This window comes from Melanerpes formicivorus, unplaced genomic scaffold, assembly GCF_026170545.1.
Source record: "Melanerpes formicivorus ecotype bairdi unplaced genomic scaffold, bMelFor1.0.p_v2 SCAF_8, whole genome shotgun sequence".
Lineage (NCBI taxonomy): Eukaryota > Metazoa > Chordata > Aves > Piciformes > Picidae > Melanerpes > Melanerpes formicivorus.
The window spans coordinates 9,910,260-9,934,974 of NW_027142360.1; the positions used below are offsets into that span (position 1 = coordinate 9,910,260).

General features: G+C 50.2%; 2 protein-coding genes across 13 annotated transcripts; one reads left to right on the top strand and one right to left on the bottom strand.

Annotated features, from left to right (window-relative positions):
• Nucleotides 1-703: 703 nt before the first annotated feature.
• SYCE3 (synaptonemal complex central element protein 3) lies at nucleotides 704-9,541 on the bottom strand. 8 transcript variants are annotated; one of them, XR_010987786.1, is made up of 4 exons: nucleotides 9,399-9,540; nucleotides 2,599-2,707; nucleotides 1,465-1,639; nucleotides 704-989 (listed from the first exon to the last, which is right to left on the bottom strand). XR_010987786.1 is itself a non-coding variant. In XM_068141982.1 (3 exons), the coding sequence occupies exons 1-3, from the start codon at nucleotides 9,426-9,428 to the stop codon at nucleotides 1,518-1,520; spliced, it is 261 nt and encodes an 86-aa protein (XP_067998083.1). In that variant the 5' UTR covers nucleotides 9,429-9,541; the 3' UTR covers nucleotides 1,006-1,517. The 8 variants fall into 8 exon arrangements, 1 of the variants encoding a protein (XP_067998083.1); XR_010987791.1 differs by having other exon boundaries at nucleotides 705-989; nucleotides 2,599-2,731; nucleotides 9,399-9,539; XR_010987792.1 differs by lacking the exon at nucleotides 9,399-9,540 and adding an exon at nucleotides 3,305-3,410 and having other exon boundaries at nucleotides 705-989.
• On the top strand, nucleotides 3,403-24,715 carry STYK1 (serine/threonine/tyrosine kinase 1). 5 transcript variants are annotated; one of them, XM_068141978.1, is made up of 11 exons: nucleotides 3,927-4,174; nucleotides 4,985-5,149; nucleotides 14,230-14,334; nucleotides 14,929-15,072; nucleotides 16,835-17,083; nucleotides 17,757-17,938; nucleotides 18,409-18,492; nucleotides 18,735-18,943; nucleotides 19,829-19,869; nucleotides 20,120-20,216; nucleotides 20,983-23,409. In XM_068141978.1, exons 3-11 carry the CDS (start codon nucleotides 14,268-14,270, stop codon nucleotides 21,185-21,187), a joined length of 1,278 nt encoding a protein of 425 aa, XP_067998079.1. In that variant the 5' UTR covers nucleotides 3,927-4,174; nucleotides 4,985-5,149; nucleotides 14,230-14,267; the 3' UTR covers nucleotides 21,188-23,409. The 5 variants fall into 5 exon arrangements, 4 of the variants coding, with proteins under 4 accessions (XP_067998078.1, XP_067998079.1, XP_067998080.1 ...); XR_010987785.1 differs by lacking the exons at nucleotides 3,927-4,174; nucleotides 4,985-5,149 and adding exons at nucleotides 7,612-8,040; nucleotides 24,514-24,715 and having other exon boundaries at nucleotides 20,983-22,074; XM_068141977.1 differs by lacking the exons at nucleotides 3,927-4,174; nucleotides 4,985-5,149 and adding an exon at nucleotides 3,403-3,491.

The window sequence follows — 24,715 nt, forward strand, 5'->3', positions numbered from 1 at the left end:
AGAAGCTCTTGAGGAGCAAGGAGCCTCCTCAGCGAGCCAGGTCCCCCAGGCAAAGTCCTGTTGTCCCAGCCCCAACCCTCTATTCCCTCTTCCCAGCATCTTTTCCTAATGCTCACCACTGTTAGATCTGGGAATTGTGGAACTGTTCTGGGTCCCTGTAGCTTGGAGCAGGAGAGCCTGAGGGGTGACCTCATTCATGTTTATAGAGATGTGAAGGGCAGTGGTGGGAGGGTGGAGCCAGGCTCTGCTCAGTGATCCCCCCATTGACAGGACAAGGGGCAAGGGCTATGTGTTCCATAGGACTAGAAGAGAATTTTTTTTTTTGCTGTGAGGGTGATGGAACACTGGAGCAGGCTCCCCAGAGAGGCTGTGGAGTGTCCTTCACTGGAGACTTTCAAAACCTGCCTGGATGTGTTCCTGTGTGACCTGCTCTAGGTGATGCTGCTGTGGCAGGGGGGCTGAACTGGGTGATCTCTGGAGGTCTCCTCCAACCCCTAACATTCTATGGTAACTCTCACCTCAGTAGGGTAAACATTCTGTCTGTGAATCAAGACCAACCAGTTTTAAGGTAAGATGTAGTATGAAAATCAGAACTTTTGACAGCTGTGATTTAAATCATTAAAGATATCCTCAGAGGAGAGGGACAGGCTCTCACCAGCTCCATGGTGCTTGCTTTCTTGTGAAAAGAGACTGATCTCAAAGCAGGGGAAGATCCTTCTCAAAACTTGTACTGACTTTCAGCTCAGCTGAAACATTTCAAGTAGTGCTCTTAATTCACATCTTGACCACAAAAGAAAAGGGGGGAGTTCACTTTCTTTTTCTTTAATACTGTGCAGTAGGAGCATACAAAGGAGAAAAGGAAGTTTGCTAACATGGTTAACCTGAGTTCTGCAGCAACCCCACAGCCTGCAGCACACACAGCACAGGCTCTAGTGGTAACCAGCTCTGCAATGAGGCATGATGTCCTCAGAGGGTTTGAGAAGAACAATCTGGGGAAAGAAGGCCAAAGACATGGTTACAAATCCAAGGAAACAAACTGAAGCCACCACAGATGAGCTGCCTTAATAATGCAATTCTGTACCTAAACACCCAAGGTGGCAATCTCACATCAAGCTAACTCAAACTAGAGTTTCAGTTGGGAAAACAGGGTACTACTTTGGCTTTCCTTGGAAGGTGCTACACCAGTCCACTGCACCCCCCTGCTCCCTTCCTCCATTTGTTCAAGTGTCAAAGAATTCCATCTCTAGTGACAAATGAAGTGAGTGTTATCTTCCAGAAGGCATGTAAATTGTGCATGCACCCACTGAGGAGCATAAGAAACAGAGCCACACTGCTACCTTTTACCAATATAAATATATATAATCTCATCAATTAATACTCTGAGATGTACACACAGCAAGGTGCAACCTCCACCCCTTGGAAAACAAAAAGGCTGGAGTAATTTTTTTCCAAGGATATACATACTCAATTCATTCCTTCTTTTGCTCTTTGCCTTTAGATTCATTTAGCACCTCTTGCTATTTCTTCTCTATCTCTTCTTTGCAACTCAAGAAGGCATCTTCCAAACACCTCATGGAGCTGGCCAGGTCGGGGTTGGTACGTAGGACCACCATGCTGTATGCCATACAGGTTGCCTGCACTGCAGACCAAATTAATACTTTTCTAAGCCTGAAATTTTGGCTAAATAAAAACTCATTCAATAAAGGACATGAATCATCATCAGATCTGATGTCAGAGAAGGCTTGCTGGAAACTGAAGTGGAAACTGCCCATAGCAACAAGATCTATGCTATAAAGGCCTCAAAATATCGTAACTAAGGTTAGAAGAGACCTCAAAGATCATTTAATCCAACCTCCTGCCACCACAGACCTCATGACTAGACCATGGCACCAAGTGCCACGTCCAATCTCCTCTTGGAACACCTCCAGGGATGGTGACTCCACTACCTCCCTGGGCAGCACATTCCAATGACAAATGACTCTCTCAGTAAAGAACTTTCTCTTCACCTCGAGTCTAAACCTCCCCTGGCGCAGCTTGAGACTGTGTCCCCTTGTTCTGGTGCTGGTTGCCTGGGAGAAGAGACCAACCCCTTACTGGCTACAACCACCCTTCAGGTAGTTGTAGAGGGCAAGGAGGTCACTCCTGAGCCTCCTCCAGGCTAAACAATCCCAGCTCCCTCAGCCTCTCCTCACAGGGCTGTGCTCAAGGCCTCTCCCCAGCCTCGTTGCCCTTCTCTGGACACGTTCAAGTGTCTCGATGTCTTTCTTAAACTGAGGGGCCCAGAACTGGACACAGGGCTCAGTACTTCAGCCTGGTGGTATGCTGGTGTAAGTTAGAGAAGCAAGATAGGCACTTGACCTAAAACATTACAATAAAACAGGTCCTCCAAAAGGCAGGTTCAACACAGGCAGTTTTAAGCATAAATGAAACAACACATCCCCTCTTTGTAGCAGTCAGGAGGCTTGTGTTAGGTGAGGAAGAGTAAGATCAAGGAAGTTGTGGCATAGATCTGTGGAAGTTTACAGCAACAACTATAATTAATCTTTCATGTCTCCACTCCAGCAGACAAATCTTATCATGACTGAACAAGGGAAGTACCTGTTAGGTTTTCCATTTCCTCCAGCAGTGTTTCCAAGTCCCTGTTCAGGTCCTCCACGAGCTTTACCATCTTATCACGGTTTCCTTCCTGAAGTTCTGACACAGCCATCTACAAGGAAATCAGGAATTTTTCCTTGGAAGAGAGTTAATCACAGATGAGCTAAATTAACATTGCAATACCCAAAACCGAACCAACCTCACCCTGGTATTTACATAAATGTTCCTTGGAAGAGAGTTAATCACAGATGAGCTAAATGAATATTGCAATACCCAAAACCGAACCAACCTCACCCTGGTGTTTACATAAATGTCATTTACATGTGCACTCATTAAGAGTATGACCTTGAAGTTCCTCTTCATCATCACCTGGCTGCTGCAGTTTCCCTGGGTTTCAGTGCATTTTGAAATCAGTTTAGGCAAAAGGAGTTCCACTCCAAGATGCTGTGCTTGTGCCAAATAAACATTTTTTGTATCGCTAATAACAGAGGTCACTGCGTCGAGCACTTCATTGGAACATTTAGTCTATCATCCTGTTTGGTTTCCTCAAGCTTTTCTTGCAGATACTCCAACCTAGGGGCCGTGAGTGAGCGAGGGAGCGGTGGGAGGCCCCGCTTGTGCCTGGCGTCTCAGGCTGGCAGCCGCCGGGTAACGGCGTGCACTACCTTCTGTCACCACCCACGTAGCTGAGTGCTTAGGACTTACCAACCTTGGCTTAAGCTGTAGGTAGTTACATTTGCTCGGGGCAGCTATAGAGATCTGGAGGCCAAATTTATGCAATTTTTTTAAAAATTCAGCATCTTGACACCGGCCGAACCCGCACTGAGCTCAGGGAGCTGAGAGCCGGCGGGGCCGACCTGCACCGAAGGCCGCTCGCTGGAGGAGCAGCCCTCTGGGTACGTAACCAAGCCTCACGCCGCGGCCCGCTCCCTGCCGAGGGCAAGGCCCTCCTCCCGTTCCCGCCCCCCAGCCTGCGCTGTCCTGCCGCCCGCCAGCCTGTCCTGTTGCCCACCGGCCTGGCCTGTCCGGTCCTGCCGCCCGCGGGGCTCTGCCCGGCGGCGCTCGCCCACGCCACTGCCGCACCTCCAGGGGCCTGCTGGCCTGCCGGGCCCGGCGGCCTGCAGCGGGCCGCAAGGGGGCGCCAAAGCAAGCCCCGCTCCGTCCCCGCCCGGCCGCTCCGTCCCAGCCCGGCCGCTCCGTCCCCGCCCGGCCGCTCCGTCCCCGCCCGGCCGCTCCGTCCCAGCCCGGCCGCTCCGTCCCCGCCCGGCCGCTCCGTCCCAGCCCGGCCGCTCCGTCCCAGCCCGGCCGCTCCGCCCGCCAGGCCGCCGGCTCGGATTAATTCTGTGTCACGCAAGCCAGCGCTCGGGCGAGGAGTTACGGGGCCGAAGGGCAGGGAGGGAGGAGGCGCCGGATCGCCCCCAGCCCAGCGGCTCTGGGCCCGTACTTCGCCATCTCCCTCCTGGCAGGGCACGCTGGGCCCTTCAGCCAGCCAGGCCACCGCTCCCCAGGCTGTAGGGCAGGCCGGGCCTGCTGGGCAGCAGCTGGTCCCCTACCTTCCCCGGAGGCTGGACAACAGGAGGTAACCCCTTCCCCCTGCCTGTGCCCCCTCTGGCTGTCCCCTGCCTGCCTGTACAGCCCCCAGGGTTGAATGGGGCCATTTGACCTAGTAAAGATGTCCCCAGTCTATGGCAGGGGGTGGTCTTGAAGGTAGGGTCCCTTACAGCCCGAACTCTAGCTGCCCAAACATGAGCCAGCAGTGTGCCCAGGTGGCCAAGAAGGCCAATGGCATCCTGGCCTGTATCAGGAATGGTGTGGCCAGCAGGAGCAGGGAAGTCATTCTGTCCCTGTACTCTGCACTGGTTAGGCCACATTTTGAGTACTGTGTCCAGTTCTGGGCCTCTCAGTTTAGGAAGGACATCGAAACACTTGAATGTGTCCAGAGAAGGGCAACAAGGCTGGGGAGAGGCCTTGAGCACAGCCCTGTGAGGAGAGGCTGAGGGAGCTGGGGTTGTTTAGCCTGGAGAAGAGGAGGCTCAGGGGAGACCTCATTGCTGTCTACAACTACCTGAAAGGAGGTTGTAGCCAGGAAGGGGTTGGCCTCTTCTCCCAGGCAACCAGCACCAGAACAAGAGGACACAGTCTCAAGCTGTGCCAGGGGAAGTTTAGACTCGAGGTGAGAAGAAAGTTCTTCACAGAGAGAGTCATTCGTCATTGGAATGTGCTGCCCAGGGAGGTGGTGGAGTCACCATCCCTGGAGGTGTTCAAGAGGGGATTGGATGTGGCACTTGGTGCCATGGTCTCGTCATGGGGTCTGTGGTGACAGGTTGGACTCGATGATCTTTGAGGTCTCTTCCAACCTTGGTGATTCTGTGATTCTGTGTTTGCAAAGAAGGGTTACACACCTCTGAAGACACATAATGAAGACTGAAAGTTTGGCAGAGTTTGGTGATAGCAGGAATTACCTGGTGGTAATAGCAGAGTGAGAATTGTGTCCCTTCTCTGAACTGCACACCAAATAGTGTCCCATTCCGGATCAATACCCAAACACTGAAAGGTTTGTGCTGTCTCTTCTCCTTTCTCAAGCACACAAACACACACTCAGGCTTGTTTTTAAGTGATTATGTTAGTATTTTCATAGAATCCCTTTTGGTTGGTAAAGAAAGACCTTTAAGTTGTCTACCTCTACCAAGGCTGATGTTAGGCCGTGTCTCTCAGCACCCTCTCTCTGCTGCTTTTAAACAGTTCCAGGCATGGGGATTCAGCCACCACCTTGGGGAGCCTGTTTCAGTCTTTGAGAAGCCTTCCAGTGAGGATGGTTATCCAGCTTCCAAACAAGCAAAATTAAGCGATTATTCACCCATGAGCACTGTGGGATTTCACACAGATTCATGTTGCTTAAGGTGTTACACAGATCCAAAAGGAGCTGAGCGAAAGCCCTCAAGGCATGTGAAATAAAAAGTTCTGTTTAGGTAAATAAACCCTTGGTGGGGAAAGTGTTAAGGGAAGCACCAATTTGTGTTGTTAGAGTCTTTGGTTTTCCCTAGGCACTTGCACTGCCAGCCCTGAGGTGTAGAAATGAGCTGATGGATCGTTGGTTTGAGGTGGCACCACCGTTTCTTAGGTAACCCCAGCTCCTGAATTCTGTGCCTGTAGGCTGTCTCCTGGCTGCTGCTTCCCTGCTGCCCACACGTGTATATGTGGTTAGGAGGTGGATTTTTGGTCTAGTGGTGTTGCTTCATTACTCTCTGGAAACCTGGGCAGCAGGTACCATATGTTTATGGCTGGAATTTCAATAGCTTAGTGGCCACCTTGTTGCTGCATTACAATAAATGTGCCACTGCCAGTGACCTTGTCAGACAGAAGCATGTCTTGTTTCAACGTGCCTGAACTTATTTGGGCTCTAGTCTCTACTGTAAGTAGGACACAGCAGTGTGGTGGAGGGTAGGTGACGGGTGTACAGGTCTTTGTCAGCAACATGGACAGTGGCATTGAGGTACCCTCAGCAAGTCTGGGATGACACCAAGCTGTGTGGTGTGTTTGACACACTGGAGGGAAGGGATCCATCCAGAGGGACTTGGACAGGCTGGAGAGGTGGGGCCAAGCCAACCTCATCAAGCTCAACAAAGCCAAGTGCAAGGTCTTGCACCTAGGTAAGGGCAATCACAAACACAAATATAGGCTGGGTGAGGAGTGACTTGAGAGCAGCCTTGAGGAGAAGGACTTGGAGCCCTGGACCAGGCTGCCCAGAGAGGTGGTGGAGTCTCCTGTGGAGACTTTTTAAACCCACCTGGATGCATTCCTGTGCAACCTGCTCTTGGTGAACCTGCTCTAGCAGGGGCATTGGGCTGGATGATCTCCAGGGGTCCCTTCCAACTCCCACCATTCTGTGATCTGTCTCTCCTGGTTGTTCTCAGGGTGTGAAAGTCCACATCACAGAGCAGTTTCACCAATGCTGTTTCACTCACTTCTGCCAGTCTCTGTGGAGAGCTCATGCAATGGAAGGAACTACTCCTGGCTATCACCATTTTGCACCCCTGCACAGAAAATGACAGCTGGAAGAATAATCCCAGAGTGAAGTTTAGGGTATAGAAATATACAGAGGTGCAGTCCTTCTTACAGAGAAATTAACTACTGTGTTTCAGTGTCTAGAGCCATTGCCCCCACCACAAGTGACATTTTCTCACAGCAGCATAATCTGTGCAGCACCAAAGTGTTAACCAGAGTGGGTGAGTTTTACTCAAAGAGTTGGCAGAGGTCAGGTCACTTTCCCCAAGCCTCCTGCCATGCCTCGTTGGCTGTGAAATGAACTTTGTCTCTCAAGGATAGGTCTTGTGTTGCTTCCTCTTGTAACACAAGTGCCTCCCACTCTGTGAAGTAGGTGAGCAAATAACCTTGTAAAGACTCAGTTAACCAGGAGCCAGGAACCTGAAACTCTTTAACACGAGGTTTTGCAGTGGCAGAGGAGGGCAGGCCAACAGCGGGGATTCACACACATGGCTTGGGCGGGAAGGAAGGCTCCACAACTGAAAAGCTGGAAACTGAGGTGCCCTGTAGGTCATGGTGTGCAGCCACTGAGGGTACCAGCAGAGCACAGCAGTGACCCCAAAGCCATCACAGCAGGAGTTAGTCACAGAGCTACTTCAAGGGCGTTACCCAGACTGGCTGGGGAGCTCCGGAGAGATTTTGAAGGGGGGTTGTAAGTGAAGGTCATTGGCAGGGCTATGTGAGAGCTCCAGGCTGGACTTGTGGCAGGAAAGGGCAGGGGAGAATTGATGGCAGGACTGGGAAATACTAGCAGAGTGCAAGGACAGCCCGAGCAGGAGGGATGCAAGTGGGCAAAGCAGAAGGTGAAATCAGCTGCTGCTGCTGCTGCCTGTTGGTATTGTTAATCTTTTCCCTCCCTCTTCACTTCAGATCATGTTGCTGACAGAAAGCTTACTTAGCCTCTGGGCTCTTCCAAGTCTGATACAGATTTTCTGTGCCAAGCACCTGTTTTTTTTCTGAGCCTGTAATCTGAAGTGTATGATCTGTGTTGGTGACGTTAGCCTATCCCTCTCCAGCTGTGTTTGCCTGCCTTTCAAATTGAAGCCCGGGTCCCCGCCCGAGGAGCGGCTTTGCCCTTGCCTGGTCTCTGTCACCGGCAGGAGAGCAGCTGGGGTGTGGGAGGCAGGCAGACCCGTCTGGCCAGTGTGCCGACCTGTCACCGCACCCGCTGGGAACGGCGCTCAACCCATCGCCCTGGGGAGGCAGCGGAGAGCACCTTGAGGAGTAAAGAATTGTGAGCCGGCAGGTCTGGGGGAGGAAAACCAGCGAGGAGGAACTTAACCATAAAGATTACAACCCCAGAAGGCCCTTATCAGAAGTGGCCTCAGACAAACCGGGAACCGGCAGCAGGCGAGCTTCAGGAGCAGACTACCGCAGGGCAGGAGGAGTGGTGCAGCTCAGGTGAGTGAGAGAAGGCACTGCTGAAAGATCAGCTGTGAAGAGTTGTTTTGTTAAAGGCTTTCATTGACATGAGTGTGCCCCAAACTAAGGCACTGCTGTACTGTAGAGCCTGCATGCCTGTGTGTGTACAGAGAGACACCTGTGCACCTGTTTGCTGCTTGTACTGAAGTTAGTGGTAGCCAAACATTTCCATGATCATGGAGGGGGGGTGAGGGGGGTTGAGGAGTGGAAAAAAAGCCAACAGGAGATGTTCTCTGCATGCAGATTGATTTAAATTAAATCACTTCTAGGCACATTTGAAACAGGAGGTAAAAAACAAAGGGAATAAGTTTCTTATTAAGTTAGTCCCTGAAACAACGTGGGGGATGCTTTGCATGTCTGTGCAAATACCTTCACTCTGTGGTTGAGCAATACATGCCTAGGGCTGGATTCAGAACTAATTAGCATCTCACTTCCAGCACTGTTGCTTGATTTTAAGGAGGCTAACTGTAAACCAAAGTGGTGCAGCTGCCTTGTATATATCTGTTTGAGTGTGTCTGTCTCTGTGTGTGTGTGTGCACATGAGCCTCTGGTTAAATGATAAACATAATCTGTGTGAAATTCACCAAGGGACACCCAAAAGTTTAGAAACTGTGACCCTAAAGTTGTGTACAGAGCTTCAGAATCACAGAATGTAGGGGCTGGAAGGGACCTCCAAAGGTCATCCAGTCCCAGCCCCCTGCCACAGCAGCATCACCTAGAGCAGGTCACACAGGAACACATCCAGGTGGGTTTGGAATGTCCCAGAGAAGGAGACTCCACAACCTCTCTGGGCAGCCTGCTCCAGGGCTCTGGCACCCTCACAGGGAAAAACTTTCTCCTTCTGTTCACATGGAGCCTCCTCTGCTTCAGCTTGCACCCATTGCCCCTTGTCCTGTCACTGGACATCCCTGAGCAGAGCCTGGCTCCATCCTCCCCACACTGCCCTGCACATCTTTACAGACATGAATGAGGTCACCCCTCAGGCTCCTCTGCTCCAAGCTAAGAGCCCCAGCTCCCTCAGCCTTCCCTTAGCAGGGAGATGTTCCACTGACTTCACCATCTTCAGCTCCTTTTCCTTGTGGCTGTGCATTCATGGAAGCAGTCTGCTGTACTTCCTCACACTGCACAAATGAATTGTTGTATCTGACAGGAAGCAAAACTCAGCACTAACAACTTGTATATCTCCACTGATACCATGCCACTTTGAACTAACCTTGTCAGCAGCAGTGCAGGGTCCTCTTGACTCATTTCTCAGTACAGTAGTGACTGCTGACTTTGCCAGTTGTTTCGTTTCCTGCTCCCTTGAAAGGGATTCAGGTTTGCCCAAAGGAATTCACCTGCTCACGCAGCAGCACGGATCTCATCATTTGCTGGCTTCAGAAGCAGTCAGCCTTCATTTTCTTTCACATCTTTAGTATCCTTCAGCAGCAGCTAGCCTAGGTTTCATAGAATCCCAGAATGGCTCAGGTTGGAAGGGACCTCAGAGATCATCTACTCCAACCTCCCCACCATAGCCAGCCAGTCATAGCTGAGTCATTGGTACAGCCAGGATGGCAAGGCCCAGGGTATTATCAGTAACTCTTGCTCAGGACAGAGATGAGGTGGCTCTGGTATGTTGTAACCTTGGTTGTCTGGTCAGAATTTCCCCATCTGCAGTGTTGGAGTTGCTGCTTGGTAACCCCCAGGTGCAGTACCATGAGAGATGAGATGACTTGATGGGCCAGGAAAATCTTGCAAAGAGGTCATGGTCTGACAGGCTCTTGGAGATGGTCCCTAAGGGCTTCTGAAGGCAGAGGAGGCAGGATATGGAGTCTAAGGAATATTTACCTTTTTGCAGACATCTGTGTTCTTGTGGGATGAAGTTGTTGAGCTCAAAACCTGTGGGACTTGTTCTGTGTTTGTTTTGGACACTGCTCTTGGTGAAACAGCAGGCACTGCAAGGGAAGAAATACTTCTTTTGCCGCTTGCTTTTCCAGGCTGCTCTGTGTCGGCTTCTCTTGCATTTAGTATCCACAAGTGCTTGTCCATCCTGAGCCCCTGCAGCGTGGTTTCACTGCCAGCCTGGCTCCTGCAATGCCCTGGAAGCTCTGCTCCCTTTCAGCTGCACAGGCAGGGCGGTGTGCTTGTGCAGAACAGTTGCCTAAGCCTTGCTTGGTGGCCAAAGAAGGGAAACGATAAAAGCACTACAGAAAAGGTGGCTGGAAGAGCTGGAGAGTATGGTTCTGCCAGTGTGAGGAGTCATGCTTCAAGTGTCTCTTGTGGGTTTTATCAGGCAGGCAGAATGCTGGACTGAAGGAAGGCATGACTCAGCTGTTCTTTATGTGCCTCTAGTCAGCATCACAGCCGGTCCTCAGCAGTGCATGAAAAACACAGGGAAGAACGTTTTCATAACGAGGTGGTGAGCAGCTAATGCAGACCAGGAGGGCTGCAGAAATAACTGCATGAATGATCCAGCAGCTTGTAGCATGGTTTAAATACTCTGATAGTGACACAAAGTGAATCTGAGCCTTTGTTTTTATCCTGTGTAATTAATTTCATTGGCTTGCTCATTAGACAGGATAGCTAATCAGTACTCAAGCTTGTACGCATTTGCACTGGTGGTGGGAACTGACCTTCGTAACCATGTCAGACAGGGGGATTCATTTGAGAGGATCAAGGCACCCTCGGTAAGTCTTCAGTTCACACTGAGCTGGGAGGGACTGTGGATCTGCTCCAAAGTAGGAAGGCTCTGCAGAGGGACCTGAACAGCCTGAATCAATGGGATGAGACCAACTGTATGAGATCCAAGAAGGCCAAGAGCTGGCTCCTGCACTTGGGTCTCAACAACCCCATGCAATGCTACAGACTTTTGGGGTAGAGTGACTGGAAACTGCTCAGCAGTTTCTGCTCAGGGGTGTTGACCAACAGCTGGCTGAAGATGAGCCAGAGTGTGCCCAGGTGGCCAAGAAGGCCACCAGCATCCTGGCCTGGATCAGCAATGGTGTGGCCAGCAGGAGCAGGGCAGGGATTGTGCTCCTGTACTCAGCAATGGGGAGGCCACAGCTTGAGCACTGGGTTCAGCTTTGGGGCCTACCACTACAAGAAGGACATTGAGGGGCTGGAGCAGGCCCAGAAAAGGGCAACAAAGCTGGTGAAGGGTCTGGAGAAGAGGGCTGGTGAGGAGCAGCTGAGGGAACTGGGGTTGTTTAGTCTTGAGAAAAGGAGGCTGAGGGAAGACCTTCTCATTTCCTACAACTCCCTGCAAGGAGGTTGGAGCCAGGTGGGTGTTGGTCTCATCCCTAGTAACAAATGGTAAGAGAGGAAGTGGCCTCATGGTCAGGTCTGTGCTGGCACACAGTACCTTTGGATCTGTGCTGACACAGGCTTTAGTGAATTACTCATTCATCACCCTGGGTGGCAGGAGATCCTTCTTCCCTGTTCCTGCTTCTGGATGTGTACTGCTGCCACTTTCCCTGAGCCTGTGTTGACCCTTGTTGTGTTGCTTGGTGAAATGCTGCTGCCTCTCACTAAAAGTGCAGGAAGTCAGCAAGGCACAAGAGCAGTGGTGTTTTTTTTTCCTGATAGCTTAGGGGTTTAAATCCCTTTACCATGTGATCACTTGCAGAGGTGGGAGCAAAAGAGGGGTGGGAAGAGAGCAGAGAGAATGGATTCTTTTGGCATTGGTGAGCACTTCATTCAGCTCAGCTGCAATTACAAACCCATATTCACATCCAGTGCTGCCAATCCCTGAACTGCCTTAAGCAGCCTTTACAACTGCCATCTTTTAGCTGCTTACTCCTGTCCCTGTGTTCCCCCCTGTGCTCTGTCTAAACTGCCAGGGCAGCAGAACAGCTTGGCAAACAAATGTGGCTGAAAACAAAGGCCTGCAGTGATAGGATGAGAGGCAATGGTTTGAAATGAGAGAAGAGCAGATTTAGATTGGATGTCAGGAGCAAATTCTGCACCATGAGGGTGCTGAAACACTGCAACAGGTTGCCCAGGAAGGGAGTTGAAGCTCCATCTCTGGAGATATTCAAGGTCAGGCTGGATAAGGCTGTGAGCAGGCTGATCTAGTGGAGGATGTTCCTGCTGACTGCAGAGGGTTGGACTGGATGACCTTTGGATGTCCCTTCCAACCCAACCCATCCTATGATTCTGAAACACCACCATTTCCCAGTGTTCATCCTGTTGGCAAATGTCCACAGAGCAGCAGTAAAGGTATCAGTGCAGGGCAGATCTGGGGACTAATTAACCTGGCAGTGTTGCCAGGCTGTGAAACTGCTAGACAGGTGACCAGTTAGTCTGCTAGTAGCAGTCTGCAAATGCAGGAGAGCAGGTTTTGCCCTCTAGCTGGAATTGTCTCATGGCAGCCACTTCTGCTGCTCCTAAAGCTCGTGGTCTTCACTGTATATGCAGCATGGATGTAGGGCTTTGGATTTGGGTATCAAAGAAAGGCTGGACTGCCATCAGTCTGCTTGGAACTGAGGAGTATCTGAATGTTGTTCATGAGGCACTGGTTACTGCATCAGTTGGGTTCATTTCCCTTGGCCCCAGCACAAGCTTTCACATCTCTGCCCAGTAGAAAAAACCTGGGGGTGTTGACAAAGAGACAGCTAAAGATGAGCCAGGGTGTGCCCAGGTTGCCAGGAAGACCAAAAAAGCATCCTGGCCTGGATCAGCAATGGTGTGGCCAGCAGGGCCCAGAGAAGTGACTGTGCCACTGGGGAGGCCACAGCTTGAGCACTGGGTTGAGTTTTGGGGCCTACCACTACAAGAAGGACATTGAGGGGCTGGAGCAGGCCCAGAAAAGGGCAACAAAGCTGGTGAAGGGTCTGGAGAACAGGGCTGGTGAGGAGCAGCTGAGGGAACTGGGGGTGTTTAGTCTTGAGAAAAGGAGGCTGAGGGGAGACCTCCTTGCTCTCTACAGCTCCCTGAAAGGAGGCTGAGCCAGGTGGGTGTTGGTCTCTTCTCCCTAGTAACAACTGACAGGACAAGAGGGAATGTCCACAAGTTGCACCATGGGAGGTTTAGATTGGATATTAGAAGAAACTTCTTGAAAGTTCAAGAAAGGGTTCTCAAAGACTGGAACAGGCTCCCCAAGGAGGTCATTGAATCCCAGTGCCTGGAGGGATTTGAAAGAGGCAGAGATGTGGTGCTGAGGGTCATGGTTTAGCACCAGAGAAGATTTGGCTCAATCTTAAAGGACTAACTGAAATTGTTTTATGACTTTTTATGACATCTCCAAGTGCAGACACCTCCCATTTTCCTCTTTCTGATGTCTCTGTTGTGCAGCTGATGAAGCACAATTTCACTGTCTAACGTTTCATCCATCAGCCATATCAGTATCAATCAGAATGATTTCACTTATCATTAACATTTGCCATTGGGGTTAATTGCCTTGAACTCATAGCTGAAAATAAAGGCAGAACTTACAAGAGAAAAACTCCATGCCTATAAAACTTTTTAAATGATACTGTGTGGACTTAGGGCAGGGCAAGCCTAGATGTCAATCTAGGCTAGGGGATGATGAGATTGGGAGCAGCCCTGCAGAAAAGGACTTGGGGGTGCTGGTGGATAAGAAGCTGACATGAGCCAGCAATGGGCACCTGCAGCACAGAAGGCCAATGGCAACCTGGGCTGCATCAAAAACAGTGTGGCCAGAGAGGGAGAGAGGTGATTCTGCCCTTCTGCTCTGGGGAGACCTCACCTGCAGTGCTGTGTCCAGCTCTGGTGCACTCAACACAGGAGATACATGGACCTGATGGAGAGGGTCCAGAGGAGGCCATGAAGATCATCAGGAGGCTGGAGAACCTCTGCTACAAGGAACCTCCTCTGCTCCAGCTTGCACCCATTGCCCCTTGTCCTGTCATTGAACACCCCTGAGCAGAGCCTGGCCCTGTCCTCCCAACACTGCTCTTCACATCTTCATAAACATGAATGAGGTCAGCCCCAGGCTCCTCTGCTCCAAGCTCAAGAGCCCCAGCTCCCTCAGGCTTTCCTCAGCAGGGAGATGTTCCACTGCCTTCAGCATCTCTGTGGCTCTGGGCTGGACTCTCTCAATGCCCAGCCCTGCTTCTTCACACAACCCCTGATTTTAAGGGATGGAAAGCTCCATATTCAGCTTACTTCTTGTTTCATTCATGAACTCTTTTCTAATAAATGTCATTAATATTCTTCATGTCTGTGCAGGAGACAAAGGCTGGAGACCCTCTTGGGTGTAACTGAACATGGGAGGGGACGTGAAACGATTCACACGCATGCTACTGGAGTGCAGCAGCAATGACAAGCTCTGTGGTAAGATTCACAGGTTCCTTCACAGATTGCATTGGGTTGGAAGGGACCCTCAAATGTCACCTTGTCCAACCCCTTGCAGTCAGCAGGGACACCTCCCACATGTTCAGGCTGCCCATGGCCACACAGAGTCTGATCTTGAATGTCTCCAGGGATGGGGCCTCAACCACATCCCTAGGCAGCTTGCTCCAGTATTTCACCACTCTCGTTGTTCAGAGCTGCCTCCTGATGTCCAGCTTATGCTGTGCCATTTCTGATGGCAGAGCAATAACCAGCTCCCATCTCCCTGCTGCCCCTCTGCCAGGGTTGGTCCTGTTTTCACGTGGCTACAGTTCCTAGCCTCTGTATTAAAGCATCAAAAGAAGTGCCCTTGAAAGCGGAAGCCCCAGTGGTTCCATGCAGTACAGACCCCCAGCACCTTTGAAACACAGCCCTACCACTGCCGAGCTGCTGTTCCAACGAGCAGAGGGTGGGTGCAGCTGCTTCTGGGGTGGGAAGCTGCTGGCATGGATTGTCACTGCTTTGTTAGACAGGAGCAATGTGCAGCAGGCAGTGCTGTTTATTCCTTGGTTTCCCATTTTCCCCTCCTGTGGACAGTTGTGCGTGAGTATCAGACAGAAGTGATCGTAGTCCCAGCTCTCCTGGTGGGGTTTTTTGTCATCCTGCTCACCGTCATCCTTTGGCTCCACTGCCGAGGCTTGAGAGCAAAGCAGCAGCAAGCAGCACCACCTGGACACCCAGGTAAAGGAAATGCTTTTCAGCCAGAGTTCCAGGTTCCTGTCACCAGAAGTTAGTCCCACTTGGCCATGGCTTCAATGACAGCCAAGAGCATTTCTGAAGAGCCTGAGTGGTACTCAGCAATAGAGTGACCCCTAGAAAGACTGAGCACACTGAGGCACCCAGCTTGCAGTACTGCGAGCGGAGTCTCTGGTTCTGATGGATCTGAGGAAGCTTAGAGTCACAGAATGGTTAAGCTTGGAAAGGACCTTGAAGGACATCTAGTTCCAACCCCCCTGCCATGGGCAGGGACACCTTCCACTAGCCCACGTTGCTCAAGGCCTTATCCAGCTTGCCCTTGAATGCCTCCAGGGAGGGGGAATCCACAACCTCCCTGGGCAACCTGTTCCAGTGTCTCACCACCCTCACTGTCAGGAATTTCTTCCTGATCTCCAGTCTCAATCTGCCCTCCTCAAGCTTAAAGCCATTGCCTCTTTTCCTGCCATGAGAAGCCCTCGTCAAATGCCCCTCCTCAGCTTTCTTGTAGGATCCCTTGGGGTACTGGAGAGCTGCAAAGTGTGTGACAGCCCCTCACAGGCTCCTGCAAGGTGGGGCTCAGTGGGGTGATCATGAATGACAGTCATTTTAATGCAGATCACACCCACTTCATCTGTTTTCTATACTGTCATTTAAGGAATTTAATTTCAAACTGCTGTTTCCCCCTCCCTGTGTAGACAACAGGAGGTAGAACAGGGACTGACAGAACTGTAGAATCATTTTTGTAGGAAAAGACCTTTAAGCTCATCCAATCCAACCATTCTCTAATTCTCCCAAGGGTGGTGCTAAACTGTGTCCCCCAGCACCACATCTCTGCCTCTTTTAAACACCTCCAGGCATGGGGATTCAATCACCTCCCTGGGCAGCCTGTGCCAGTCTTTGAGAACCCTTTCACTGAATAAGTTTCTTATATCCAACCAAAACCTCCTCTGGTGCAACTTGAGGCCTCTTCCTCTTGTCCTGTCACTTGTTGAGAAGAGACTGACCACTACTTTGCTCCTACCTCCTTTCAGGGAGTTGTAGAGAGCAATGAGGTCTCCCCTCAGCCTCTTCTTCTCCAGACAAAAAAGCCATTTCCCTCAGCCTCTTCTCACAAGCTGTGCTCTTCAGAGCCCACACATTGCTGTGTGGAAGTGAAAGTCCAGTTCTGAACTGATTTTGGTTTGGTAGAAGTAAGCCTCTCTTCAGCTTGGGTTAGGGGAAATAATTGAGAACCAAGATGAGGCCTTTGTGGGAACATCCTGTGCATGGCACTTTCATAACAACTGGTAGCTGGTAACAAAAGGGAAGGGTCATTGCTTCAGGACATGGGAATGAATCAGGTACAAATGCATCTTACCTAGAAAGTTCCCAGAGTTAAATGTGTTAGAGATCTCCAGGCTCATTCTGCCTTTTCATGAAATAGAGTGGTTGATAAATTCCATCTCCTCTTCCAGGGTCAGAAGAAGTAAGATATATTAAGAATTCCTTACTTTGCCCTGATTTCCAAACCAGTACGGAGCAGTTATTTCCCTGGAGGTGTTTAAAAGAGGCAGAGATGTGGTGCTGAGGGATGTGGTTTAACCCAGGCTTGGGCGAGTGAGGGAATGATTGGACTTGATCTTAAAAGGCTTTTTCAGCAGAAAGGATTCTCTGGCTCTGTGCAAAATTAAAGAGGACAGGATGGTGGGTATTGCCACCCACTGCAAGAGTTCATCTCTCTGGCTTCATGGATATTTGTTTTTGTCAGTGAATGCCAAGAATCAGCAGGAATCCAGCTCCACAGAGAGCCACTATATTCAGCTAAGTGAGGCACCTGTGGAGGCCCTGCTGAGCTCTGCATCCTGGGCTCTGAAAGACCTGGAGATACCACGAGAGAAACTGTCAGCAGGCAGCCTGCAGCTAATAAAAGATGGCCACTATGGGAGCATCTACAGAGCACAGCTGGAAACTGAGAGCCCTGGCAAGACCAAGAGTGTGGTACTGAAAGCCTTACACGGTAAGCACATGGCCAGGATCCACTTTGGTGTGGAGACAGGATGCTGGGCAGGACTTTGGAGTCATTGCCGAGCAAGAACAAGCTGTGTTCAGTATCACCAAGTCTCGGTGCTGGCTACTAGGTCATAGTTTTCTAGCTGCAGAGTAGCTTCCAGCTCCTCCTGTTTCTGTTGCCCATGATGCATGTAGAGGCTCCAGCTGGGCAGTGGCTGCAGCACTATCCTAGCAGAGTTCCCCTTGATTCCACTGAGGTGTTTCAGGGGAGTTTCCTTGCTGACATCTACTGCCTCAGGAGCCCCCAGTGAGTCAATCCTCTGCTTGTCACAGGCAAGCCTGATTTCTTCCCCCTCCCCCTTCAGGTTCCCATCCTCCTTCCAATCTAGTTTAAAGCTCTTCCTATAAGCCCTGCTAATTCTTGCCCCAGGATCCTTTTTCCTCTTTAAGACAAGTTAAGCCCAGCTGTTGCTAGCAGGCCTGGTGTCTTTTAGACCAACCCATGCCCAAAGAACCCAAGGTTCTGCCAGCGATACCAGCCTTAAAGCCAAGAATTCCTCTGAATTCATGTTGATTTTAAGCTGCTGACACAGTTCTTTGCTGACTCTATTTTGGTTTGGTGGTGGTGGTGGTGGGGTTTTGTTTGGGTTGCTTTGGTTTAGGATTTTCTGTTCTTTCAGGCCAGGCTGGTCTCCAGGAAGTAAAGGATTTCCTGGGAAGGATTAAATTCCATCAAAATCTTGGCCATCATGAGAACCTGGTTGAATTGGTTGGGTGCTGTGTAGACCAGCTCCCACTTTATATGGTCATGGAAGATGTGTCCCTTGGTGACCTGTTGAATTTCCTATGGACATGTAGGAAGGTGAGTCAAGAGATGTGATGATACAGTATCTTCTGAACTCCCTTAGCCACATATACTCCATAAGTCAAAGTGATTCTGTTCATCCCTCCATGCACCCTTCTCTATCAGTCTAAACAATTTCCATCTCCCAAAGAAGTTCTACACAAGATTGAAAGATGAGTGCCATCCAGAGCAACCTGGACAGGCTGGAGAGGTGGGCTGAGGAGAATCTCATGAGATTGAATAAGGCAAAGTGTAAAGTCCTGCACCTAGGGTGGGGTACCTAGGCCCCATCCCTGGAGATACCAAAGGTCAGGCTTGACAAGGCTCTGAGCAAGCTAATCTAGTGGAGGATGTCCCTGCTGCCTGCAGGGGGTTGGATGGATGACCTTTGGAGGTGCCTTCCAACCCAAACTATTCTAGGATTCTATGATTTCTTCTTCTATGTGCAGGTAGGATCTCACCACAGCAGTCTGCTCTCTCATTTCTAGGATGTGATGCCCATGGATGGTATCCCCTGTGACCTCACTGAGAGGCAAGTGTATGAGGTTGGAAGGCAGGTTGCAGCAGCTCTGGTAAGTCTGCTCCCATTCCCTACTTGTTTTCCTTCTTGCTAGGTTACCACCCAAGCCTACATGGTGGCCTCTTGGCCTAGGCACTGAGGATGTGTCATTTTGGTGACCCTGCACCTCTGTCCCACAGTGTGGACAGGCAGAGTCCAAGTGGAAATTTCAATAAGCTAGATTTCAATCATAGCAGTTTTAATTTAAACATTCCCTTTAAAACACTCAAGTCTCTTTCTTTTACAACTTTCCAGGCTTACCTTGAAGAGAAGAAGTTGTTCCATGGTGACATTGCTGCCAGGAATGTTCTGCTTCATCACAACTTCACTGCCAAGCTCTGTGGTTTAGGTCTGGCCTATGAAACTCACAAGTGTGGTGCCAACTCAGTCACACAGCTTGTGCCAGTCAAGTGGCAGGCACCAGAGAAGCTCCTGAAGAAACCCCTCAGCATCAAGGCAGACATGTATGACTTCATTGCACTAGACTTTCATCTGTCTGACAGGCACTCTCTCTTTCACTCATCCCCTGGTGGAAAGCAGCTCTGGAGAAGGACCTGGGAGTGCCAGTGAACAGCAAGTTCACCAGGAGCCAGCAATGTGCCCTTATGGCCAAGAAGGCAAATGGTCTCCTGGGGGACATTAAGAAGAGTGTGGCCATCAGGTCAAGGGAGGTCCTCCTCCTCCTCCTCTACTGGTGAGGCCACACCTGGAGTATTGTGTCTGGTTCTGGGCTCCCCAGTTCAAGAGAGGCAGGGAGAGAGGCCAGTGGAGGGCCACAAAGATGCTGAGGGGTCTGGAGCACCTCTTTTACAAGGAGAGGGTGAGAGACCTGGGGCTTTTGAGCCTGAAGAATAGCAGACTGAGGGGATCTTCTCAATGCTGATCAGGTGGAGGTCATGAAGATGGGCTCTGCTCAGTGGTGCCCAGTGATAGGGCAAGGAGCAGAGCAGAATACAGAAGCTTTCACTGAAATGTAAGGAAGAGCTTGTTTACTGTGGAGGTGCCAGAGCACTGCAGCAGGCTGCCCTGGGAAAATTGTGGAGTCTCCTTCTCTGGAGACTTTCAAAACCCACTTGGACACATTCCCATGCAACTTGCTTTGGGTGACCCTGCTTTAGCAGGGCAGTTGGACTAGGTGATCTCTAGAGGTCCCTCCCAACCCTTGCCACGCAGTGATGCCACCTCCTGAGGTTCACAGTGAGGCACACCTCATCTCAGCCTATCTCTCCTTTTCATAGCTCATCCCTTTTCTTTTCATGTCTGCAGCCAAGCTGAGTTGTTTGATGTCCTGAAGCCAGCTGGGTACCTGGAACGGAAACTTCAGCTTGTTTTGTTTTCTTCTCTTGCAGATGGTCTTTTGGAATCCTGCTGTATGAAATGATTACCTTAGGTAAGAAGAATTCATGATAATGAAAAAACCAAATACAGAAGGAAGCAGCAAATTAAGAAGACCCAAAATCTCAAGATAATGTTGGGCCATGTAAGATCAGCATCCTGGTTTCTAACAACCTGCCAGGTGGTGACAATTCCTTTTAGGCTCTTCACTGTGAATTGTGTGAGGAAGCCACTGGATTTTGCTAAGGAAGAAAGGTGTTCTGACACTGCTGAGGTTTATACTCATATTCCTTTTGCTCTCCCAGGTGCTCCACCCTATCCTGAGGTGCCACCTTCTGACATTTTGTCCTACCTGCAGAGACAGAACATTATGAAGCAGCCTTCAAACTGCCAGCAAACCATGTAGGTCACTTGCATTATGGACAGTTGAACTTGAGCTCTGCAGAGCTGAATGGAAAAGATACATGAAAACTGCATCTTCTGGGAGATTCATAGATTCATAGAATGGTTTGGGTTGGAAGGGACCTTGAAGATCATCCAGTTTCACAGACACATTCCACTAGCCCAGGTTGCTCAAGACCTCATCCAGCCTGGCCTTGAACACCTCCAGGGAGGGGACATCCACAACCTCCCTGGGCAACCTGTTCCAGTGTCTCACCACCCTCACTGGAAAGAATTTTTTCCTAACCTCCAGTCTCACTCTGCCCTACTCAAACTTCAAATCATTCCAATCTCTCACCCTATCACTCCAAGCTCTTGTCAAATGTCCCTCCCTAGCTTTCTTGTAGCCCCCTTCAGGTACTGGCAGGCTGCTCTAAGGTCTCCCTGGAGCCTTCTCTTCACCAGGCTGAACAGCCACAGTTCTTTCAGCCTGCCTTCACAGAAGAGATGCTCCAGTGCCCTGGTCATCTTGGTGGCCCAAAAGGCCTTTTCCTTCTGTAACACTGTTCCAAAAGGGAATACCAAAGAGTCTTTTTCCATACTCAGATTGACATCCTGGGCCTGCACACCTTTGTCCCCACATGTTCTGATGTGGTTACAGGTTTCAAAGGGTGATTGAAAGAACATTTTATGAATCAGAAAAAGAGATCTCTTTAAATATAACTGTGGTATAACTTTTGCTTGATGCTTCTCATTCCCAGTGCTTCCCTGCTTCTCCATCTTGCAGGTACAGCATCATGAAGTCCTGCTGGCAGTGGAATGCAACTAAGAGGCCCTCTCCAGCAGAACTGCTCCAGGCCCTACAGACAGCTGTGAAGACCAGCAATGACCATGCAGTGCTGCAGGTGCCTGAGCTGATGGTGCCTGAGCTCTATGCTGATATTGCTGGTGTGGATGTGCACAGTTTAATGACAGAGTACACAATACTCTGAAGGACCTTTTCACTGCAGAAGCTTCTGAGTTTGCCCTTTCTAGGCAGTTTGCAAGCTTAGGTGTGGAATATCAGACTTCTCTCCTGTGCCAAAACCAACAAACCATTATCATGATGATGATTAAATCAACCTGTTGATATTCTGCCAGTGGTCATTTGAGAGAAAAGTGAGTTCAGGAAACTGTAGGAAATGTCACCAGAAACCTGAGTTAAAACAGTGTATTTGGTTTGTCTGGCAAGGGTTTGGTAGCAGAGGGAGCTGCAAGAGTGGCTTCTGTGAGAAGATGCCAGAAGCTTCCCCTGTGTCCAACAGAGCCAGCTGCAGCCAGCTCAAAGAGGGACTCACCACTGGCCAAAGCTAGGCCCACTGGTGATGCTGGCAGCACCTCTGTGATAACATATTTAAGAAATGGTAAAAAATTCTGCACAAGAGCAGCCAGAAGAGAGAGCAGTGAGAGCACGTGAGATAAACAGCCCTGCAGGGGAGAAGGGGATCAAAGAGGTACCCCAGGTGCTGGAGCGGAGGTTCCCCCACAACCCATGGTGAAGACCATAGTGAGGCAGGTTGTTCCTCTGCAGCCTGTGGAGGTTAATGGTGGAACAGATAATCCATGGACAGCCCATGGAGGACCCACACTGGAGCAGGTGAAGCACCTGCAGGAGGTTGTGACCCCATGGAAAGCCCACCCTGGAGCAGGCTCCTGACAGGAGCTATGGCGTCATGGAGAGAGCACCACATGCTGAAGCAGGAGAAGAGCATGAGGAGACCTGGCCCTAAGGAGGAAGGAGAGGCAGAGCTGGTGTGTGCTGAACTTCCCATGGCCCCCATGCCCATCCTCCTCTGCTGCACAGGTGGAGGGGTGGAGAAAGCAGGAGTGAAACAGGAAGGTGGGTTCAAGATTTGGGTTTCTCCTCATCCTACTTTGATTGGCAAGCAATAAAATTCATTTTCCCACATGGAGAGATTTGCCCATGACAGTAAATGGGGACTGATCTCCTTGAGCTTACCTCAACCCATGAACCTTTCATTGTATTTTCTGTCCCCTCTCTAGTTGAGGAGGGGAGTGACAGGGTGGCTTGGTAGGCATTTGTCAGCCTGGAAATGTGCTTCTTTTTTGAATTGCTGATTGCTGAGTTAATTATTTGGAGGTTTGGAAGGACACCAGTCCATGGTTCTAACAGCTAGTCTGAACACAGTATGGAAATTTTAGAAGGACACCAAGTAAGAAAGGTGGAGCTACAGGAAAGACAACGTATGAGGAACAGAGGTATGCCCAGTGATATTGGCATGTGGTTATGGTGAGAACATAGCACCAACCAGATTGATCTCTCTGGTCACTCCTTTGCCATAGGAGTTGAGCAGTGAGGATCTTCTGAAAATGAGCCAGCTTGTGCTCAGGTGTCCAAGAAGGCCAAGAGTATCCTGGCCTGGATCAGCAATGGTGTGGCCAGCAGGAGTAGAGAAATGATTGTCCTCCTGACTCAGCACTGGTGAGGCCAAGGGTTCAGTATTGGGGCACTTCACTACAAGGACATTGAGGGGCTGGAGCAGTCTAGAGAAGGGCAAAGAAGCTGATGAAGGGTCTGGAGAACAGGACTGGTGAGGAGCAGCTGAGGCATCTGGGGTTTAGTCTGCAGAAAAGGAGGCTGAGGGGAGACCTCATTGCTCTCTACAACTCCCTGAAAGGAGGCTGGAGTGAGGCAGAGGTTGATCTCCTTATTAACAAGTAATGGGATGAAAGGAAATGGCCTCAAGTTCCCCCAGGGGAGGTTTAAGTTGAATATTAGAACTTGACTGAAAGGGTTCTCAAGCACTGGCACAGACTCCCCAGAGAGGTAGTTGAATCCATGTGCCTGGAGGAGGTGTTTAAGAGGCAGGGATGTGGTGCAGAGGGGGCCTACAAGAAAGCCAGGATGGGACTTCTTACAAGGGCTTGGAGTGCTAGGGTGAGAGAGTGGAATGATATGACACTTGAGGAGGGCAGAATTAAACTGGAGATGAGGAAGAATGTGCAAAGCTACCTGTTAAATTCACGTCAAATTCCCAGTTCCCAGTCAGGCAATACAATAAACTCTTTTTCAAAGGCCCCATTTGCTTCACTCAAACCTCCCAGCCAGAGGCCTGGGGTGTTCTCGAAGGTCTTGCCTGTCCGAGGTGGGCGTGTTTCCGATGCACAATGCAACCTCAGAGCTGTGAACAGCATCCATGGTGCTGCTGCGCTTGATGAGTAATGCAGAGTGGTTCACAGAGAGCTTTGTTAAGCAGGGAGCTGGCTGTGGAGAATGCCTCACTGTTCTCCCAGCTCCCTATCCTGTTACACTGCAGAGAGCAATCTTCTGCCTCACATGGATTCTCTCCTATTTGCTTTCCCTTATCAAAGCTCTGAGCAAGGGTATCCGTGGGAATGCAGGATGCTGAGCACCTCACAAGCTCTTCATAAAAGACCTGCTTTAGTTTCCCCTGAAAGCAAATCTGTGCCAAAACCCTGCTTATGAAGCTGCCCACAAAAAGCCATTTTCCTGATGAGTGATAAGGCCTGCATTTAATGTCCTCACAACAATGAGGCTCAATGTGAGCATTCTTGTTCTGGTTTCCCTGCCTTGTCCCCAGGTTAGCTTAGGTAGGTTTGGAAGTAACCAAATCCAACTGACATTTTTATGGTGGCATAAAAGGAATTGTACATAGAATCATAGTCAAACCCCCCTGCAGTCAACAGGGGCATCCTCCACTAGAGCAGCTTGCTCAGTCTTGTTGAGCCTGACCTTGAAGATCTCCAGAGATGGAGCCTCACCTACCTCCCTGGGCAACCCGTTGCAGTGTTCCAGCACCCTCATGGTGCAGAATTTGTTCCTAACATCCACTCCAAATCTGCTCTTCTCTCATTTCAAACCATTGCCTCTCATCCTATCACTGCAGGCCTTTGCAAACAGTCCCTCTGCAGCCTTTTTGTAGCCCACAGCAGCTACTGAAATGTAGCTCTACGCTCTCCCCAGAGCCTTCTATTCTCCAGGCTGAACAACTCCAGCTCCCTCAGCCCATCTTCACAGCAGAAGTGCTGCAGCCCCCTGATCATCTTCATGGCCCTCCTCTGGACCTGCTCCATCAGGTCCATGTCCTTCCTGTGCTGAGACCTGAAGTCAATACTCCAGGGTGAGGTCTCCCCAAAGCAGAGGGGCAGAAGCACATCTCTGGACCTGCTGACCATGCTGCTTTTGTTGCAGCCCAGGCTGCCAGTGGCTTTCTGGGCTGCAAGCTCACATTTGTTGGCTCACCTTCAGCTTCTCATGCATCTATTATGTTTTTTAAGACCTTCTCCTATCATCCAGGTCTAAACAAAGTTCACACTGGTGGCACAGCAAGACACAGCTATGTGTGTCTGTGACAACATGACCAAACCAAGGAGGGAAGTGACTTGTCCTGATAGACCGGACAGGGAAAAAGCAGCAGCAAGAAGCTTTGACAAAGCTGTCCCTTCATTGAGAAGTTCCCATTGGAAAGAAATTGTAAGTCCTCCATTTTGGAGCAAAG

Excerpts from the sequence above, each read along its gene's own strand:
- SYCE3 (XM_068141982.1), bottom strand. The coding sequence starts at position 9,428 with ATGATGAGATCCGTGCTGCTGCGTGAGCAG. Across the intron at positions 2,708-9,398 it reads CCGTGCTGCTGCGTGAGCAG|ATGGCTGTGTCAGAACTTCA; the intron begins GTGAATTCCTTT and ends ATTTCCTTGTAG. Across the intron at positions 1,640-2,598 it reads GGAAATGGAAAACCTAACAG|TGCAGGCAACCTGTATGGCA; the intron begins GTACTTCCCTTG and ends TTTGGTCTGCAG.
- STYK1 (XM_068141977.1), top strand. The coding sequence starts at position 14,268 with ATGGGAGGGGACGTGAAACGATTCACACGCATGCTACTGGAGTGCAGC. Across the intron at positions 17,084-17,756 it reads GGTACTGAAAGCCTTACACG|GCCAGGCTGGTCTCCAGGAA; the intron begins GTAAGCACATGG and ends CTGTTCTTTCAG. Across the intron at positions 18,944-19,828 it reads CTCAGCATCAAGGCAGACAT|ATGGTCTTTTGGAATCCTGC; the intron begins GTATGACTTCAT and ends CTTCTCTTGCAG.